The sequence below is a fragment of the Xenopus tropicalis genome, chromosome 2 (assembly GCF_000004195.4).
Source record: "Xenopus tropicalis strain Nigerian chromosome 2, UCB_Xtro_10.0, whole genome shotgun sequence".
Lineage (NCBI taxonomy): Eukaryota > Metazoa > Chordata > Amphibia > Anura > Pipidae > Xenopus > Xenopus tropicalis.
Window position 1 is genome coordinate 56,080,593 of NC_030678.2, and position 21,285 is coordinate 56,101,877.

The window sequence follows — 21,285 nt, forward strand, 5'->3', positions numbered from 1 at the left end:
AGAAAGCAAAACTTTAACGTTCAATCCACTTGTAAATACAAGTTTCTAGTAGAACTCAATGCACTGGGTAGAATTTGATCTAGTAGCTTATACAGTATTTTCAGTTGAATAATTTGTCTATAAAGTTCCCTCCTACAAATAAGCAAGCTGCCAATTCAGCAGCAATAAATGTTAAATAGCTTGTCAATCCCAACATAAGTAGACATTCTTACTCTACTGTTAACTCATTGAGGCCTGTTTATCAGCATGACAAAAGGATTCCTCAATTGACCCTTCGCCATGAGGCACCCCACTGAACCCCCTTGTTACATACCTGATACATGAAACACCAGGAGACAGAGGTGGAGAAATGAGCACAGCCAGCCTAACCCAAGGCAATATTCTTAAGCCATAATTCCATAACAGGTCGCTACTATGCTCTGCCGTTCCTCACTGGAGACTTGAATGAATATTAGACTGCCTCTGCCTACAGAGAGGATGGACCCAAACTCTGCTACCAGCAGGAGCTGCATCACCAACCATGAGAGAAGTTCAGCAATCAGCAGCCCTGCTGCCAGTCCTGGATCTGCAGTGTCTCGATGATAGGAAATCCAAGCAGGCTGTCACCTAGCACAAGCAGTAGTAGCATCTGTATCTGTCAATCCACAGTGCAGTCACATGAATTAAATACAATTCTGACTCTCAAGTTTATACTGTATAAAGATACAGAAAGCACAATATAACAATGCATTCAGGAAAATTTCGACATTCTGTTATTAATAGATAATATGAGAACAAAAAGAAGAGAAACTTCTGACATTTTGCAAAACATGTAAAAAGGGGGAGGGTGGGATGTTTCTACCTGCTCAGAAGATAAGGAAGTGAGTGCTTCTTTTTCTGACATCACATCCCTCTCTTTCTCCCACCCCCCCCCCCCCCCGGCCAGCTTTCTCCTGCCTTAACTCTTTCCTTCTCACCTAATCACAGTTGCACCTGGTTCTGCCAATCTCTAAACATAAACCAGTATAATCTGGCTGCTGGTCATTCGGATCCCTTGTCATGCAGCCCCTGCACTTATAGCTCCAGGGCTTTCTTTTCTCATTGTAGTGTTTTTTTAAACCACAAAAAAAATAATTTTCACTAAACCCATGCCATGTAATGCCATGTAATGCCATGTAATTTATTAAACAGCCTAATAAGTATACAAAAACCTTGAAATCCTCATTTTTGTACAAATTGCTGTACGCTTACAAGCGAAAAAAATCACAAAATAAGGATTTGCCTATGGCAGCTCCCATTTGTTTCTATATGACCTCGAAAGCTTTTAGATGGCAAAGTTTTGTATTAGTGTTTTTTATGGTTTTTATAGTTTTGCTACTTTTTTCCTGTTTTTCCTGTTTTCAAGTAAATAATCCAAGATTTTCAGCACTAAAAAATATGATTCGTGAAAATGAACAAAATGCAAACACTAGTTAATTGGACCCATTATGTGTAGTTGAACTACATTGGTTTTAGGGAAATATGCTTTAAGATCTAAATTCATTGTATACTTTATATTTTCTAAAAATTCAGTGTTTTTTAATTTGATATAAAATGACTTTATCACAACGGTGATCTATGTATACCAATTATCCCTGCATTTTCACCACCTGCTTGCTTGTGGCTGAATAATTACATGGTGTTTAAAAAATAATTCCAAGTTTTGGAGACTGGGTTTGTTTCTAATTCAATGAACCTTATTTTTAACTATGACCTTGATTTTCAGAAAACGTCAAAACTAGACAGGAAACTTAAGATGGACCTTTATTTAATCGTGTCACATATATAATATTTTATTTATCATATATACATATATATTTATATATAATTTATTATGAAATCCTATTCCTGCTTGTTATGTTCAAGCAGAACTGGGTTAAATTTGACTTAGACACCAGCTGTGCCATTGATCAGACCTTCAGAAATGCTTAGAGACAATTTTGTTGCTTGGATACCTCATCTGAACAATCATCTACACAATTTTAAGTAACGAAAATACCAGGGCTTTTAAATTAGGCATCAGGCTTAAATTCTGGGCCAATTCAATCACAAATTAAAACATTTCAAAGGCAATATCAATATCAAGCAATATCAAGAGTATTTTCATTTGTAAAATTCCAGATGGATTCCAACCCCCTGGGGCCAAACCCCTTCTTATTATTGTTTCTAAATTTATATAGTTACATAGTTACATAGGGTTAAAAAAAAAGACCAGAGTCCATCAAGTTCAACCCATCCAAGTAAACCCAGCACACACAACCCACACCTACCAATCTATACACTCACATACATAAACTATAAATACAACCACTAGTACTAACTGTAGATATCATTGATATTATTAGATATCACAATAGCCTTGGATACTATGCTTGTTCAAGAACTCATCCAGGCCCCTCTTAAAGGCATTAACAGAATCTGCCATTACCACATCACTAGGAAGGGCATTCCTCACTGCCCTCACTGTAAAAAACCACCTACGCTGCTTCAAATGGAAGCTCCGTTCCTCTAATCTAAAGGGGTGGCCTCTGGTGCGTTGATTGTTTTTATGGGAAAAACAACACCCCCCATCTGCCTATAATCCCCTCTAATGTACTTGTACAGAGTAATCATGTCCCCTCGCAAGAACCTCTTTACCAGAGAAAACAACCCCAACCTCGACAGTCTAACCTCATAGTTTAAATCTTCCATCCCCTTTACCAGTTTAGTTGCACGTCTCTGCACTTTCTCCAGCTCATTAATATCCCTCTTAAGGACTGGAGCCCAAAACTGCACTGCATACTCAAGGTGAGGCCTTACCAGGGACCTATAAAGAGGCAAAATTATGTTTTCATCTCTTGAGTCAATGCCCTTTTTTAGACAGCACTTTATTTGCTTTAGTAGCCACAGAATGACACTGCCTGTAATTAGACAATTTGTTATCTACAAAAACCCCTAGATCCTTCTCCATTAAGGATACCCCCAACACAGTACCATTCAGTAGATAGTTTGCGTTTATATTATTTCTACCAAAGTGCATAACTTTGCTCTTGTCCATATTTAACCTCATTTTCCAGTTTGCTGCCCAGTTTTCCAACACTCTGCAAAGCGGCAGCATCCTGCATGGAACTTATAGTTTTGCACAATTTAGTGTCATCAGCAAAAATAGAAACAGTACTGCCTATGCCCACCTCCAGGTCATTAATAAACAAGTTAAAAAGCAAAGGACCAAGGACTGACCCCCTGCGGTACTCCACTAACAACACTGGTACAATTAGAAAATGTTCCATGTACCACCACTCTTTGTAATCTATCCTTCAGCCAGTTCTCTATCCAATTACAAATAATATGTTCTAGGCCAATATTCCTTAATTTGATCATTAAGCTTCTGTGAGGTACTGTATCAAATGCTTTAGCAAAGTCCGAGTAGATGACATTAACTGCCATTCCAGCATCGAGGTTCCTACTCACCTCCTCATAAAAGGCGACTAAATTAGTCTGGCAAGATCTGTTACACATAAAACCATGCTGGCACAAACTTATAGTATTGTGAACTGCAATGTATTCAAGTACCCTATCCCTTATTACCCCTTCCAAAAGCTTTCCTACTACTGATGTCAGACTAAGAGGCCTATAGTTTTCAGGCTGAGAACGGGATCCCTTTTTAAATAACGGCACCACAATAGTAATTCGCCAGTCTCTTTGCACCATGCCAGACCTCAATGAATCCTGAAAAATTAAGTGAAGTGAAGTGGCAAACACAGCGTTAACGTCATTAAATACCCTGGGATGAATCCCATCCGGTCCTCGACCTTTGTTTACCTTTACATGTTCAAGTCTCTTTTGAATTTCTCCCGAGTGACCCATGCGTCAGTAGCTAAATTACTAGAACTGGGTATATTAAAAGGGAAGCCTTCATTAGCTGGCTCCTCAGATGTATAGACAGATGAAAAATAAGAGTTCAAAATTTTTTCCCGTTCTCATCAACCAACTTACCCCTCCATGATAATAAGGTTCCCACCCCTTCTTGCTTCATTTTTTTATGATTCCCTGTATGTGTAGGTGGTTGTACAGATCTGGCTTTCAACCCAAAGTTTGGCTATAACAAACACCCATGCTGCTCAGAAGTATAGCAGGTATAGCAGTATCCTGTTCCCAGAGTCATGCTGTATTTTCGGCCTATATTTTTCTTCTGCTCTAGAGCTGAAAATACATTGATTTCAACAAAGCAAAGTGCCTACCAGGGGTTAGCACTACTGAGCTTTATTGATCATTTTCCCCCTTCCAGCCAGTATCAAGTAGCAGGTATTAATCTCTGTGACATAATCTGAAATCATCTTCTACTATTGCCAAAGAGCATTTTTTTAAAATTTGTGTGTGGGGGTGAGGAAAAATGATCTTACCTTATTTACTAAAATACAGTGTAATGGGTGTATAAAGAACATCAAAGCAGTCCCATATCTGGTATTTTTTCACTGTGAATTCCGCTTCTAAATTATATGTAAATATATGTCAATGTATGTGTTTTTTGGGTATCTAACCATAATCAAAGCTACTGACCAATAGAGAGAGGACACATTTACAAGACAAGACATACAATAGGTGGCCTACACCTGCACACTAAACAGGCACAATCTGCACCAGTGCCTGCTAAATAGGGTGAACCCCAACCCATCTGTGATTTGCCAATGCCAATTAATTCATTTCAAGTGTTTTAATTACTGCTGTTGTTCTCTTTTTACTGCAGGGTAAATCATATCCCTTTCATGGTTCATTCCCTCCAATGCGAAACCCATTTGTCTATTTGGATTACAACAATTTATGGAGAACAATGGATGAAATGGGAAAAGAGGTACTGTTTTCTTAAGGAGATTAGAGAATTCCCATAAATGCAGCTTATTATAACCACTGAGTTTGGTATTTTAGGATCCAATATAAAATGACTAAATCATTTGACTGATCATTTTTTTAGTGAAATTAAATGCCAGTTGTGTTTTTGCCCAGCGGTAAGTTCTGATTCGTTATATACTTAATAGAGAAAAAAAGAAGAGGTCAGAGGAAACTGAATCAAGGTCTTATGAAAATTGATGTTAAAAAAGATTGGCTTTTCCTTTCTTCTGGAAGAAACCACTGAAACATTCCTTGACCCCACCTAGCTCTGTTTTGCTTAAATGTAACATTCCTTTCTCCAGAGAACTTTAATTTTCTCTTTTGTGTCATCCATCTTCTTCTGCATCTTATCTTGCTACTGAATTAAACCAAACTTTAACCCCACCTACTTAACTTTATATTAACTTCAGCAGTCGCATATTCTCTGGATATTTAGGCTCACGCATTCTTCTCACCCCAATATGTCTTTCTTCCTTGACATTTAGCATCTAAGTTGCCATCAGTCTAACCTTTCCCCCTTACTGCACATCCCTATTTTCTTATTTAATGCAGCACATCATTTGTCTCTCCTTTTATTCATTTTCTTTACTATTAACGGTCTTTCCTCAGTCGTTGCATCATTTTTTCTATGTATGTCTTGAATTTCTTCCCTTTGTCTCACTTTTGATGTCACCAGTTTTCACCCCCTTTATTTGTCACCTACCCAAAGGTCCAGTATCCAGTATTAGATTAGCCCTATGGAGAAGCCCAGCTGCAACTACAGAACACATCATCTCACAAAACCAAATGTGCCCACTTTCTCTAACTTCCTAACTGTCCAGTAAGCCTTCCTTTTGACTTCCCCCTTGATCACTAGCCTACGAGATAACAACATCTTCCTAAAAGTTGGTCAGATTCCCTCATGCCACTGTGTGGGGCTTCTGTTTTACTATTTCTTAATTAGATCTCTGTTTGTTGTGTATATTCTCATGCTCCTTCTTCCATACCTTTTTCTTGAACAACTTTGACACCTTTACGTCATAGATAATTTTTCTATGCCAACAATTTATTAGCCCTGACTGCTTAATGACAGATTTACATAGTTTGTACTATGCCAATTTCTTTATCTATAGTAATAAGATAATTGGGTGGTAAAAAAAAACACCTTTCAAACATGCTAATACTATCAACACCTTATCTTCATGACCCCATATCAGTTATGCTAAGCAGATTATGCTAAATAGAGAAAGATTCCAGAGTATTTAAAGGGGATCTGTCAAGCAAATTAAACTTTACTTCCACTATATAATTTTTTTTATTTTGTTTCCTTCAGTCTTGAAATTTACAAACACGGCAAGCAGGCAGATTTTGTGAGCACTGTTACTGAGGGAAATTTTGTATAACCCCAAAATCTTTTGTATGTGCCATATAGGTCTGCGCCAGGCCAAACACTAACTGCGCCCAAGGCAGGGTGCTCAGGTTTTTGCTCCTCCCTCCTGCTCCGCCCCCTCCGCAATAAATTTCCCCGCTGCCCTGCTAAAAGCTCTGCACAGGGAGTAGCATGGATGGATCAGGAAGGAGGGAGTGGCGATGAGCGGGTTGGGGAAGAAGCGGGGCGAAGGGCTAAAGTTCTGGGCTGGTGAGAAGCAATAAGATGCCCAGAACACAGAGTAGGCAAGCAGAAGTACCCCCCCCCCATCACCACCATAGCATCCCTCTTCTGCTTACCCCTAGTTCCGGCCCTTTGACATTGTAGGATGTGCTAAAAGGAACTGAAAATAATTGTAATTAAAAATATGATCTGTCAATCATATAGTGCCTGCCCCACCTCTATACCACAGGCATAGAGGCGGAGCTGGCACTATATGATTGATAGATGAGCATTATACATTTACTTCATATATGGATGATTTAAAACAAGAATTTGGGTCTCATATTTAATTTGCCAAGGACTTTTATTATACAGCCTTTAATGTTTGGGTGACAGGTCCCCTTTAACTACAGAAGCATTTTTTTACAGGTCATTCTGAATTAAGAAAGTTTTTGAGAGAAAAGAATATAGCAAACCCAGTTCATTTGCCTTATTACTATAGATATACCATGACCTGGATAAATGAAAACCTTCACATCCAATTCTTTTCCATTTTGATAAATAATTATTATTATTCAGGACTGGTGACTACTAAAGACCCACCTGTCATGTCTTGCAGATACCGAATGAAGCCCCATGGATGGCACCTCATGCAGAGGAATGGGACAAGATCACAATGAAAGAGCTTATTGACAAGACTTGCTGGACAAAGTAGGGCATTTAAGCATCTAGAGAGAATATATATGGCTATATGTTGAAATATGTAAAACTGATTTCATGTATTATTAAAGTGTTATTAGTGTTCAGCAAAATACATACTTCCCATTTTCAGATTTGTAACATAATTTTGGATGGATCTGTCTTTCCATTAACTCTTATTACAAATGACTGATCTCAACAGGTAAAGCTGAGCACAACTGTCCCATGTACTAAAAACACCTTAGAAAATCATTTTTTAAATATTTGTTACATTTATCCTTCAGTGCAGCCAAGAGATTTGCAACACTTTTTGTGAATGTCAATGTGACCTCAGAGCCTCATGAAGTTTCAGCCCTGTGGTTCCTGTGGTATGTGAAGCAGTGTGGGGGAACAACAAGAATTTTTTCAACATCTAATGGTGGGCAGGTAAAAGACTATTAACTAACATAAGATACATTTTTTTGTGGTTAAATAAAAAGTGACCAAAGAAAAAAATGCTTTCTAGTTATTGTATATCATGACCTGGATGAAAAGCTTCATAGACAAGAACCATACTTAAAAAATATCCACTAGAGTATATTTACTCTCCTACATGTACACAACCTTGATTTGGGAAAAGGGGGAGGCAACAATAAAACATATGAAAGAATCTTCATGAAATTAAGAATGCCATTTTACCTTTTTTTTTTTTTTTTTGTAAAGTGCCTTTTCGGAAAATATTTATCAGAGACCATGCTAATGAACTCTTGCAGATCAAAACAGTTTGTGAAACAGTGGTAGATATCAGTTTTCAGTAATAAAAAAAAATCAAAGTCCAGACTCCTCCAGTTACAATGAATAGAAAATCTTACCTGAAAGCAGTTCTTATGTGCAGCGCTGGCTCCTTCTGAGACCTCAGACACAGGCACAATGCATTGAGATGTGATACACCAATATTACAACTAAAAAAAATACATTTGAGTAAATGTAAATGTAAATGGTAGAGTAGTTAACTTTATGAACACTGTCCTTGCTACAGTTTTACACTAAGGGGCAGATTTATCAAATGTGAGATTAGAGTTCACCTCAGAAAATTCAACCACTCTCTTTTCATTCCTATGGGATTTTTAGAAGCATATTTATTAAATAGTGAATTCTAGCTTTCACCAGGTGATAAATACACTTCTAAAAATCACATAGGAATGAATAAAAAGTAGGTGAATTTTTCTGTGGTGATCTCTTATCTCACATTTGGATAAATCTGCCCCTTAAGCTGGCCACACACGTGTCGATTTTTGATCTTTTGTGCAAGGTTTCGTACGATATTTGTGGTGTGTGTATGGCCAGCTTTATTCTAATAAAATGCAGAGCTTTCATTTGTACAAAAAATATACCAATAAAACAAGTACAGGGAACAGATGTTTGACTTTGATATCTTTCCCCTTTTTTAACTTAATAGTTTCAATTGAAATAGATTATTATAAATTAGTAGCTGTTGAGTTTAAGTTTACTGCTTTAAATTAATGGAGTGAATGCTGGTTCTGCAGTTTTGACAGCTTTCACCATTATGTTTTGTGTCTATATGGAGGGGGGTGGGGTAACATGTTTCCTGTTTGAGGCCCATTTGATTAATTAACTTCTATCAGAACTGTAATAGGTCTATAAAAATAGGTATCAGTCTATAGATGGAGTAGACTTATGTTTGCTGAGATGGCTTATCATGTCACTAATCAAATTTTTTCAAATTGAAATGCATACTTTGACATGCTATGCCATGGGTTGGTTTGCACATAAATAATCCATGTAAAGATAAAATAGATAGTAGTAAGATGTGTCCAACAACTCACCACAAAGGGAGAGAGGCTCAGATGCACTGCCCTGTGCCTTCAGCTAGGGGAAGAGCACTCCATGAGCAAATCTTTAGACAGAAAGTAGCTTTATTGGAATACCATGAACAGTCGACAAATAATAATAGGCCTATGATTAAGTATCTTTGAATGCAAAATGTGTAAGGTGATTCTTCATGAGACTCCAATAAAACTACTTTTAATGAAAAATTCTTCCTGGAGATTTGCTCATTGAGTGCCTGCTCTTCAAAAACAGATAAAATAGAGTTTATTTAATCTATGTATTAATGTATGCATCACATATAGACAGATGAATGAATATGTTCCACTTAGATGAGCACATAGTTTATATTTTGCAGAACTAGTTGTTTTAAAATGTAAATTAATGTATTTAATGTAAATTAAAAATATTGATAATGTTTATAGTTTTTAAGTTCTACACTTCTCTTGATCAAGGAAAGAAAATTTATTGGTGGTTCCGGACAGATAAGTGAAAAGATAGCAGAACACCTTCAAGGTCGGGTGAAACTTCAAAGACCTGTAGTGAGCATTGATCAGACAACAGAAAATATAATTGTGGAAACTCTAAATCATGAAAAATATGAGGTAAGATGTTTGTTTTCCAATAAATAGGATTGTCCCATTTTCCTTACAGTTTACAGATCAATTGTAATCCTGTTGGCTAGAATATCAGGCAAACATGGGAAAAGCCACTTTGACCAACACAATATAAAAATAACGATTTTAATAAAAGCATGTTGATGTTCCTTAAAGCCTGCCTAAGTCTTTTGCTATTAGTTCTCCAAATAAGGGCAGTCTATAGAATCTTCTTACTGCCATAACATCAGGTCTGGACTTGCATTCAAAATAGGCCCTGGCCTTTCAAGTACAAAGAAGTCCAAACAGCACCCTACCAGCCCAATAAATAGTGGCTGGCTATGGTGTTTTACAGCAGCCCCTCTGGCATTTGCCAGGATTCACAGATTGCCAGTCTAGGCCAGTATAACATAGTCGAGTTGGGTTGAAAAAAGGCCAAAGTCCATCAAGTTCAACCCTTCCAAACCAACTAAATGTTTTTCCATTATTCTGTACATCTATCATAAGCCATAAATCACAGTAGTCAAAGCAGGGCAAACCTGAATAACCAAGACTAAGACCATCCTAGCTTGTAGCCAGATTTTCTCTGGTAATTACTAGTAGTAATATAGTAATAGTAATAGTAAATAAACAGTACATAGTCAGCCTAATTCTGGTGCCTTCAAGTGGTTAGTCTTCTGTGTAAAGAAACCTTGACCAAATCTCTCTATACTTTTTTTTCCAGGCCAAATATGTTATCAGTGCCATGCCACCTGCCCTATGTCTGAAGATTCACTTTAACCCTGAATTACCTCCTCTAAGGAACCAGCTGATTAATCGTGTACCAATGGGTTCAGTCATAAAGTGCATGGTGTACTACAAAGAAGCCTTTTGGAGAAAGAAAGGTACATTTGATGAAAAATTTGCAAAATTGCAAAAAAATGAGCAAAATGCATCAACAAATGCTATGGAATTAATGGTTTTTTTGGTTTTTTTTCTTATGCCAAATGCATTGGAGGCAATTGGCTTTTTCCTTGCATTTTTTTCTTGCCTCAAATGCATCGGAAACAATGGAAGTTATTTCTGGCATCAAATACATTGAAGTTAGTGGGCATTTTTTTCTCAGTTCTTGCCCACGTGACTTTTCCAGCTGTAATTCTAACAGATTTGGGAAAAATGTTGCCACTCACAAAAACACTATTTTTGCTGCACATTTATATCAGGCAAAAAAAATTGCTCATCCCTGGACATTAGCACCTCTGATAATAGATACATTCTTACACAACTACAAAAAGCAGCATAAAAAAGGTTAATGATATTTATAATATACTGTATATAATTGAATGTTTAGAACACATTTCATTTAAACAGATGGCGATTCAATTATTATTATCATGCATAATAATCGTAATACAGGTATGGGACCCGTTATTCAGAAACCCATTATCCAGAAAGTTCTGAATTATGGAATGGCCATCTCCCATAGACTCCATTTTAAGGAAATAATTCAAATTTTTTTAAAAATATTTCCTTTTTCTCTGTAATAATAAAACAATACCTTATACTTGACACTAACTAAGATATAATTAATCCTTATTGGTGGCAAAACAATCCTATTGGGTTTATTTAATGTTTAAATGATTTTTTAGCAGACATAAGGTATAGAGATCCAAATTACGGAAATCTCTCGGATCCTTATCTGGAAAACCCCAGGTCCCGAGCATTCTGGATAACAGGTCCCATACCTGTAATAATATTATATGCTGTCCTTACTGCCTGCCATATTTTTAACAGTAACTTTATATAAGCAAAATTCCATAATTAATTAAATTTTTCTTCCAATGTACAGATTATTGTGGAAGCATGATAATTGAGGATGAAGAAGCAGCAATTGGTCTGACTCTTGATGATACCAAACCGGATGGAACTGTTCCAGGCATAATGGGGTAGGGACTTTTACATTTCTGGCACTAAAATATCATCAAAATGCCATACCTTTGGAAAGAGCTACTGCTGTACTTTATGGTGCCAATCTGTTGTTACCCAACTGGCTCAAGAAAACATTTCCTCTAAAAATGGATATCTTACAAGTATTTCAATAAATATACCTTTTTAGAAATGTTTCGACCAAGCCTAATCCGGGTAATCTTCCATAAAATGGCAACTACCACCATGTTTAGAGCAGGGGTAGCTCCAGGGTTCCTCAGTGTCAGTAGGTGCATTTGCAGATGATCGTCGGAAGAAGCAGTACAAAGACAATGGCACTTCAGCATAGCTACATGCATTTGCAAATGACCCTTAAAACTCTTCATTAATTCTAAATTCATTTTTTATCACACTTAGATTCATTCTTGCCAGAAAATCAAGAAGGCTGGTTCATCTCACAAAAGAAGAAAGGTAAGGGATAACTTATTTTGCTTTAAAACTTAAAGCTTTTACATTGCTGTTTGGTGACACTAGAACCAACCTAATCAAGCCACAGATTTAGCTGAGGCAGAACAAACAAACTTTTAACATTTATATAAATATAGAATCCAAACCTCTGATATGACACCCTGATATAACACCCTACAGCAAAACATGAACGTGAAGATTAATAAATCTGCCCCGAACTGCAAACTAGAAAATGGGTTTGCACAAAAGGCTTAATTATGTAATGTAACAGAAGGCTATAATATTGATCTTATCTGCTGCTATAGGTAGTATAGATATTGGAATAAATAGTGTATACTGTATATGTGAGTATATAGATTGATCGATTCAAGTGCATGTATGTATATATGAGCACTAGGGTTCATTTGGAGGGGTTGAACTTGACGGACAGAATGCAGAGTCCAATTTTACATAAATAAACTACCACCTCGCACTGGTAGGGTGGACATTCCAAGTAGAATAAAACTGGCCACATAAACCAGGCTTTTCTGCAGGATGTTGGCCACATCTTAACCATTCCTAATAGCTGGTCAAATTGTATGGATCTGCCCAAATGACCTGCATAATGAACAACTAAATTGCTAAACAGAAGTTCTTTCTAGTGATGAGCGAATCTGGCCCGTTTAGCTTCTCAGAAAAAAGTGCGAAATTGTGAAATTATGTAATACGAGTACCGCTGTCTTTTTTGACACAACCGCACCTTTTTTTGAAGAGACCATGCTTTTTGAATGCAAGTGCTCCCTTTTTGACGCGACTGATCCCTTTCTGACGCGTCAATGGCAAAGCAGGAGCCTTCCTTTCAATGTTTAAAAATGCATATACTGTTTTTCTCTATATGCAGGCAAACAGCTACTGTAAAAACTATTTTTATAACTGTGACTATTATTATGCTTCACAATTCTGAGCCACATTATAGATCTGATGTAAATATTAGTTTTTCCCCAGACCTTATCTATTTATTTGTATTGATTAGGAAGCAGAAAATCTGTGAACTGTATGCGAAAGTACTGGGATCAGAAGAAGCTCTACATGTAAGTCAGCAAATTCATTGTGTAATATTTTAAATGATAGCAGATGATTTTATTCAAGACAAGTTACATGACAAATGTGATCTTCATTCTGCTGTCTAAGAATTGGAACCTAGGTTAACGAGGGCCTAGTAAGTGTTATTCTCTGTCATAAGTCACACTAGGTATGACAGATAGCTTTAGGGCTAGCTAGCGAGCAGCCTGAGGCTCTGCTGAGGAGATTTTTATACAGACCTAAGGATAAAAGGAGTTTCCAATTGAGAATAGATCCTGAAAGCTGGGGGTGACCCTTCTTATTGAATTATGAATTCTCTGTTCATTGATTGGCCCTAAGGAGCAAAGTATTGTGGGAGGATATAACTGTGAGTATATGCCTGACACTTGTGCTCTCTATCTCCTGCTAAATTGATGCTAAAGTTCTCCTGTGTGAATTCAGTTAATAAAGCCTTTACTGTTTGTGTTCAAGAAACGATGGTGCCCATTATTGCTGTGTCAATCTAGAGATATAGTTACACTGTACCCTGCCTCCAACATAAGTGATCGCCCACACCTGAGGCATGAAAGGCTCATACAAGGCATTTATTGGTAATGCTAATAGTTGTGGGAGCCCTGGGTAGCTTGGTTTAACTACAGCCTTACATATATATATATATACACAGAAAGACAGCCCTACTAGGATTGAAATAATAATAATAATAACTAAACAAAAATGTTTAAAAAAATAAATGTTTACTACTCAATATCAGTATTTTGGTCTCACATGGAAACTTTCATCAGTTCAAAAGTTTTCTGTGTGAGATCCAAACATCAATTAATAGACCTTTCTTTTTTTGGAGTCATACTTCTATTTGGGTATGATTTGAAGTTCTGTTCCCGTGTGTTTTTAGTTGCTGTATATGGTAAATTGGTGAAAAAAGTCCAAAGTCCATCTAACTGAACTCCAGTGCCCATATATACACACTATTAACTATTAAATTCACAATTGTTACCCTTTAAAGCATTTTTAGAGTTCTCCCCCTATATATTCATGTACCTGAAACGTTTCATCATGACTGTGTGCTGACATTGTGGTCCTTTATTACAGACAGGACAATATTCACCCCTTACATCAGACAGATATCACTTACATTTTTAAATCTAATTTTAAAACACATAGATATGGACAAATAAGCATTCTTCTCTGCATCTTTAAAATCATTGAAAACAAACCTCTTAAATAATAAGCCAAGCACAAAAAAGGATTCTGAAGCCAGAAAATGGAATTGTGATCAAATTATTTTGAAATAAACTGATGTTTCATTTTTTTATCTTCAAATTGGAGGAAGCAATGAGATCGTGAGAGATCTAACGAGCTGAGAAATATTCACTATAGTATAGAATTGAACAGAAATGAAATTTTGTCTTACCAACATTCAAGAGCCGGTTATCTAATGAATGTTGCAAACCTTGTATACTGACTGGTAACCCATAGCAATTGATCATTTAAGCTGGCTGAAATCAAACGTTTGATCTGGTTGCTGTGGGTTACCAGATATCGTGCAAAATTACAGTTTTGATTTGCAGAGTAGTTCATAGCCCTGTCAGAGAGTTTAGGTGATCTTTTATTTTTTTTTAATGAATGATACAATGATAAAGTCATATCTAATCATTAAATGGAAAAATGATGACTAGAATGTATTTGTGTTGTTTTTGTTAGATATTCCTAAACACAATATCAATGGTAAATGATACAGCAAACTTATCTTTGCTCTAAATATAATACAATTAATTAATTTTAGAGTGAGAGTAGATAGGAAGAAATGAATTAAAGGTTGATAACATGTAGCTTCTGTTTGTGTGACAGCCAGTGCATTATGAAGAAAAGAACTGGTGTGAAGAACAGTATTCAGGAGGCTGTTATACAGCTTATTTCCCACCTGGAATCCTGACACAGTACGGAAGGTATGATGTCCCCTGGAAGATTATAATGAAGATGGAAAGAGATGCCACAAAAGGAGCCCTGAGCTCTGGCTGCCTTTTCCATCTCTTGCCAGTCTTTTTTATTGATCACTATAGAGGATAACTGCCTAGAAGAAACAGCCTCCTCACCCCCTAGTGACTCTAATGACATTATTCTCTGCCTCAACTCAGCTTTTTGGTGGTAATATGAATCAAGATAAATTCTGTATGCAGGGAAGATATTTTAAGAAAAGAAATACTCTAAAAACCTTTACAAATTAGCATAATGGTATTAAACCAAGAATTTTCTTTCCCCCTGTGGATAAGTAGCCTGCAATTAGCTCAGTCACAAACGTCCAGCTGTATCCATGTGGTGATTGGAATGCAGTTAACACATGTTTACAAACTGAATTAGTATTATGATGGTGATGATTATTATTATTTGACTGATGCTATAACAAGAAGCCTATAAGTGGAATGAGTTAAGAAGGAAAACATGAAGATATTCATTTGTCTGTACTTTAAACTGCTTCATTCACTACAGGAAATATAAACCTCCCAATACACTTTTCATTCTCTGCCAAAAGACAATAAATAAATATTAACCAGCAAAGGCCATATTTGCTTTCATTAAGCATAGTAGTGTAGTAGTAAGTATACTACTAAGGAAAACAGATTACTGACTGGGAGCTCTTGGCTATTGGATCAATAAATACTTTAGCTAGTTTTAATACATTATTATTTTGATTATTATTATCAAGACTTGGGGGCCCATTTACTTACTCACGATCCGGCCGAATGCGTCCGATTGCGTTTTTTTCATAATCATCGGTATTTTGCGATTTTTTCGGCACCTTTACGACTTTTTCGGAAATTGTCGCGACTTTTTCGTTACCAATACGATTTGCGCGAAAAAACGCGAGTTTTTCGTAGCCGTTACGATGCGCTCGTATTTTGTCGCGACTTTTTTGTAGCCTTCGTGCCGAGTACGAAAGATTCGGATTCATTCAAGCTTCAGTATGGTGACTTTACTTGGGCCAGGTTGGAGCTGCAGAGTGCCATTGAGTCCTATGGGAGGCTTCCAAAATCATGCTAAGTCTGAAAGTTTCGGCCGCCGGCCCGCCGCTTACGTGCGCTCAATACGAAAAAGTCGCAACAAGATATGAGCGCATCGTAATGGCTACGAAAAACTCACGTTTTGTCGCGCAATTCGTATTGGTAACGAAAAAGTCACGACAATTTCCGAAAAAGTCGTAAAAGCCGAAAAAATCGCAACAAATACGAAAAAGTCGCAAAATGTTTGCTTTCCAATCGGATTTTTCCAATTCGAATTCGTGTCTTAGTAAATGTGCCCCTTGGTCTTGATAATTCATGAAGATTGAAGGCTGTAGTTGGAGGTTTTGACTGTGGGGTAGTAGCTGGAAGTCCTAATGTACCAATGACTAGGGGCTGCAGGTTGGACATCTGGCATATATATGCTGAAATTATTTAACTATTTATAGATCAAGGATATCCAACCTGCAGGATATTATTGCATTTCCCTATCTCACCCCACCCTAAAACTGCCCTGCTTAAGGTAGCCACACACGTGGCGATCTGCACAAAAGATCATCAGACCCGCCACTAACCTTCAGGGCAGATAAGGAGGTAGAAACAATAGGATTTCTACCTCCTTCTGCCGATTCAGCCCTGACGGCAGATTTTGCTCAGGCGCCTTCTATGGCGCCCGATCAAAATCTTTTGACCTGGCCGATCGGCGAGTCGACCAATATCAGCAGCCTCCTGCGATACCAGTCGACTCGCCGACTTGCCATACACGCACCGAATATTGTAAGAAACGAGGTTTCGTACGATATTTTCAGAGCGTGTATGGCCAGCTTTATTTTTAAGCTTAAGTTTGTGTACATGTAGATAATAAATGCTGCTATTGTACACTACAGTATATTTAGCAAGTTTGAAACAAAATAATATGCCAAACATAATTCTTTTAAAGAGTTCTTCGAGAGCCTGTTGGACGGATCTTCTTTGCCGGCACAGAGACAGCCACTGAATGGAGTGGATATCTAGAAGGAGCTATCCAAGCTGGGGAAAGAGCTGCCAGAGAGGTATGATACAGGCAAGAGTTTAACATTTGTGATGCACAACTTTTCTGCAGCACGGCCAGCTAGCACAAAAAATACAATTCTTTGATATAAGTTATAGTCTCCAGTGTTGTCCTAATAGGATAATTGGTCCATGATTTGACTTGTGAGGGGTAAAGGGGGTCCAAATAAATATTTTGTTATGTGGCCCACAAAATGTGTGTTCATCTCTCATCACGAGTTATTAAAAGAAGAATGAATTTGAAGAGCCAGTAATTCATGGATGTTGCACTTCCTCCTCCTTCCTGTGAAGGAAATGTATTATCCTTCTATCTATGCTTTAGCAGTAATTGTGGCCAGGGGCAGTCCTGGTTTGCTTTCTCAAAAGGATTTGAGATATGAAGTCAGGATCAGAGCAATACTCTCACAAGCCACATAGCAGAATAAGCACATTTTATCTGAAAGGCTCATTACCATTTACTACAATTCTGTCTGGAGATGCCTGAGACTGATTTGCTATGACAGTGAAGAGATAAGAAAGCTTACTGGAGACAGAGCAAGCAGCTCATTGTACAATATATAAATATATGAAATTAAGGCTAATGCTACATGTAGCCTAATACCCCTCAATGTTTTAGACTTAATTCTACTAGATACTGTATATCATGACCTGGATGAATGAGAATCTTCATAGACACTGCTCAATGCTGCCTCTTATTGACACAAATCTTAAAAACCTGACAAATAAAAGCTGGTGAGGTTCTATAGAAGTCAATGGAAACATTCTCCAACTACATGAATTATTTTCTCAGTTTATTAAAACATTCAAGTTTTTCAGCCTTGTTGAAAAATAATGGAACAATGTGATTTTCGCAACTTTTTTTTTCATGAAAAACTCAAACTGGACTGTTTGGTTAGAGTCTTTCTTTAAATAAGTACTTGAGGAAAAAAAAACTTGAGAAGTTCTGAGCATTTTGTCAGCATTTGTTTCACACGCATTTTTTTTCTGGTATTTATTTATTTTTTTAAATCTGCCTCTTATGCATGTGCACTTATAATTAAGATTTGCATCCTAATACTGAACTATTCACTATGTTTCGGGCTACTTATTTTGCTGGACTCCTGTACAAAAATTTTTGTTAAGCCTTGACTGGTCATCTTACTGTCCTTAAGGGTGAAGACACACTAAGTTACTAGTAGCAGCTACTTTTTCACAACTACAAACTCCAGAAAATACCTTGCCATAGACAATAATGATAATTGCTAAAACACAGGTAGAGACAATTAGCAGTAAATGATCAACATTGTTTATTTTAGTAGCCACGACAAGTAGCTGTTACTAGTAGCTCCCTGTGTCTTCACCCTGAAGGGCCAGGATATAACTTAAAAACACCTTTGCTATAAATTAGCACAGTTAATGGGACCTTTGCCTATTCTTTTTTTAAAAAAAAATTCTTAATTTTCTGCAAGTATGAAACACTAATTCAAAATATATATTTTTCACTAAACATCACTTTTCCCATACAGGATCATTTGTTAAGCGTTACCTATCTCCCTTTGAACTAACAAACCTTACCCTTCACTAACTTTCTGCCTTTGAGCAACTCATTATCAGGGTCTTCTCCATGGGCTAGTACTTAGTTTTATCAGTTTCCCCTCTGCAGGACCAGGAAGTAACAGTGAAACTGTGTTCTTGTTTATTGCCAGAAATTACAAAAACCATACAGATTTCTTAATTAAAACAATAGGCAAAAAGTATGTTCAACAGAAGCACTAATTATTGTGATTTTGTTGAAAAGGGGTATATTCTATATATATCTATATATTCTATTCTAAGATACATCAATAACACAAGATGGTTAGCCATTTTAAAAGTTGTTTATACAAAACTACAAACCACTGCTTCATATGTTAGGCCCTTAGCTAGCCATTTGGATAAAAATATGTGGTACCCAATTGGAAAACAATTAAAACATTTTTTATACTATATACCAAAATTGTGCCATTCACAGAGTTTTAGAAGCAGGTGCAACTCTGGGAAAACATGGTCCTTGTTTTTGCTCTGAGCACCTTGTACCCTATAGTAAATGAGCCCTAATTTTTTTCATATTAGTGCCTGAGGAAAGGTGATCGGCCAACAACAAACAGCAGGGTCTGTACCACCTTCCTATTTGCTCAGTCAACTGCCCAGTAAAAATTATGCAATTTTGTCGTTCATTTGTGTCGCCAAAAGCACATAATCCAACTGAGCACTGGGCAAATTATATGATCTGATTACCCAGAATATGGCCTATGTACAGTCAGTTTTATTATATTGTTTATGGGAGCCTAAAAAATATTATCTACAACCAATATTTCTATGTAAAGTTGAAGGCAACATTTATATAACTTATTTGTGTATATTTGTGGGTTTAGATAACACCATCCATTACACTGATAAACTCAACAGTTAGAAAACAGAAAATAGATCATCCATGGGTGGTTGTGTATAAAGGTGGCCATACATGTTAAGATCTGCTTGTTTGGCAAGGTTTCCAGACATGTGGATCTTCTCCTGATATGCCCACCCAATCTGCCTGTGTATGGTCACCTTAACTTGCCCTTGAATTTTATATTACCCTTCTATGTTTTACTAGAATCACACCATGTTGAAATGTTTCTGTTATCAAAACGTGACAGTGGAAATTATTCTCATGGCATTCATTAATATGTTTATTCAAATATTTGATTATGTATTTCATAGATCCTTTTTAAAATGGGCAAAATTCCGGAGTGTGATATATGGATGCCTGAACCACCATCAGTAGTAAGTTCATTGGCCCTGTTTGTTTTGCAAATACCTATTACTTTCCCTATTTAAAAAGTACTTAGTGTATTGAGCGCAATACATATTCATTTATTTCACCTTCGGGTTTTTTTCCAAGCAAATGCAGGCGTCGGGCCGGATTAAAAAGGCCAAGGGGCCGGATGTGGCCCGCGGGCCGTAGTTTGCCCACCCCTGTCCTAGACACAGCCTTACCCACAGTGATTGGCGTATGCACAGTACAGTCTGTGCATATGCACCAACCATGTGTATACTGCCACAATTGTCTAGCTGAATATATATTTTAATATATAGAAATAAGCTCCTGCTACTGTTGCTGTATAGATATCACATACAACAATCATGCTTTGAAATAGTTTAAGTCAAATACGTTTTATATACAATTAACTTGCATTCTGAAAAAATGCTTTGATTATGTGTATTTGAATTGTTTTGCAAAAAACTCACACATTTGAATAATGGCGTCCAAAAGTGAAGCACAAAAAATTGGATAAACTCTAATGTCAAACCTTGGCATCTAAAAGCTTGTGAGTTCATGTAAAAATCAATGGGAGTTGTCCTAGGACAAATGTATGTTTTTTGGGGGTTTTTTTTTAATTAGAGTTTTTGAAATTTGGAATATGAATTAATCACATTTTTTGTATCAAATGTTTTTATTAAATAAGCAAACATTTGAGTTTGGTACAATTTCGAGTTTATTCTACTGAAAAAAAATTTACAAATTCAAAAATTGATAGTCTATAAAAGTTAATTTTAGATGAATTTCCCCTATTTTGTATTGCAAAGTAATTCTGTATTGTCTGTTGTTGTCTTTTAGGATATCCCAGGCCTGCCAATTACTACTACATTCTGGGAGAGAAATCTGCCTTCTGTGCAGGGTTTGCTAAAACTCATTGGATTTTCAACATTGTTGACTTCAACGGCAGCTGTAGGCCTACTGGTGTATAAAAAGGGACTCATTTGTCGTAATTAAAAAAACTTTTTTACGTCATGTATGAATTTACTGTTCAGATCCAGACATTAGAGATATTTTCATGTGCATGAATGTACAGTAATATCTACTTTACCTAAATACATTTATTGCAAATGTGAAAATCATTTTGGGTGTTCATTTTTTAATATTCATCATATAGTAGTGCTAATTAAAATACAGGTATGGGACCTGTTATCCAGAATGCTCGGGACCTGGGGTATTGCAGATGTAGGGATCTTTCCATAATTTGGATCTCCATAACTTACCGTATATACTCAAGTATAAGTCGATTCCAATATAAGCCGAGGTACCTAATTTTACCTAAGAAAACTGGAAAAACGTATTGACTCGAGTATAAGCCTAGGCATCCATTTCTTTTAACACACCTGCACACTAGCTTGTGTCCGAGTAGTAAGGGCAAAGTAGTAAGGGCAGCACCGGATTACTTGT

The 21,285-nt window shown here is 36.7% G+C and overlaps 1 protein-coding gene across 1 annotated transcript in view; it reads left to right on the plus strand.

The window, feature by feature from the left end:
* maob (monoamine oxidase B) overlaps nucleotides 1-20,957 on the plus strand; it is a 40,977-nt gene extending 20,020 nt beyond the window's left edge. Inside the window, exons 4-15 of the mRNA XM_002932792.5 lie at nucleotides 4,745-4,849; nucleotides 7,077-7,168; nucleotides 7,441-7,582; nucleotides 9,439-9,588; nucleotides 10,304-10,463; nucleotides 11,408-11,504; nucleotides 11,902-11,955; nucleotides 12,965-13,022; nucleotides 14,863-14,960; nucleotides 16,951-17,062; nucleotides 19,782-19,844; nucleotides 20,680-20,957. Coding sequence (XP_002932838.1) covers nucleotides 4,745-4,849; nucleotides 7,077-7,168; nucleotides 7,441-7,582; nucleotides 9,439-9,588; nucleotides 10,304-10,463; nucleotides 11,408-11,504; nucleotides 11,902-11,955; nucleotides 12,965-13,022; nucleotides 14,863-14,960; nucleotides 16,951-17,062; nucleotides 19,782-19,844; nucleotides 20,680-20,835 — 1,287 coding nt within the window. The 3' untranslated portion in view covers nucleotides 20,836-20,957. The remainder of the gene's footprint in view (nucleotides 1-4,744; nucleotides 4,850-7,076; nucleotides 7,169-7,440; nucleotides 7,583-9,438; nucleotides 9,589-10,303; nucleotides 10,464-11,407; nucleotides 11,505-11,901; nucleotides 11,956-12,964; nucleotides 13,023-14,862; nucleotides 14,961-16,950; nucleotides 17,063-19,781; nucleotides 19,845-20,679) is intronic.
* The last annotated feature ends 328 nt before the right edge of the window (nucleotides 20,958-21,285 follow it).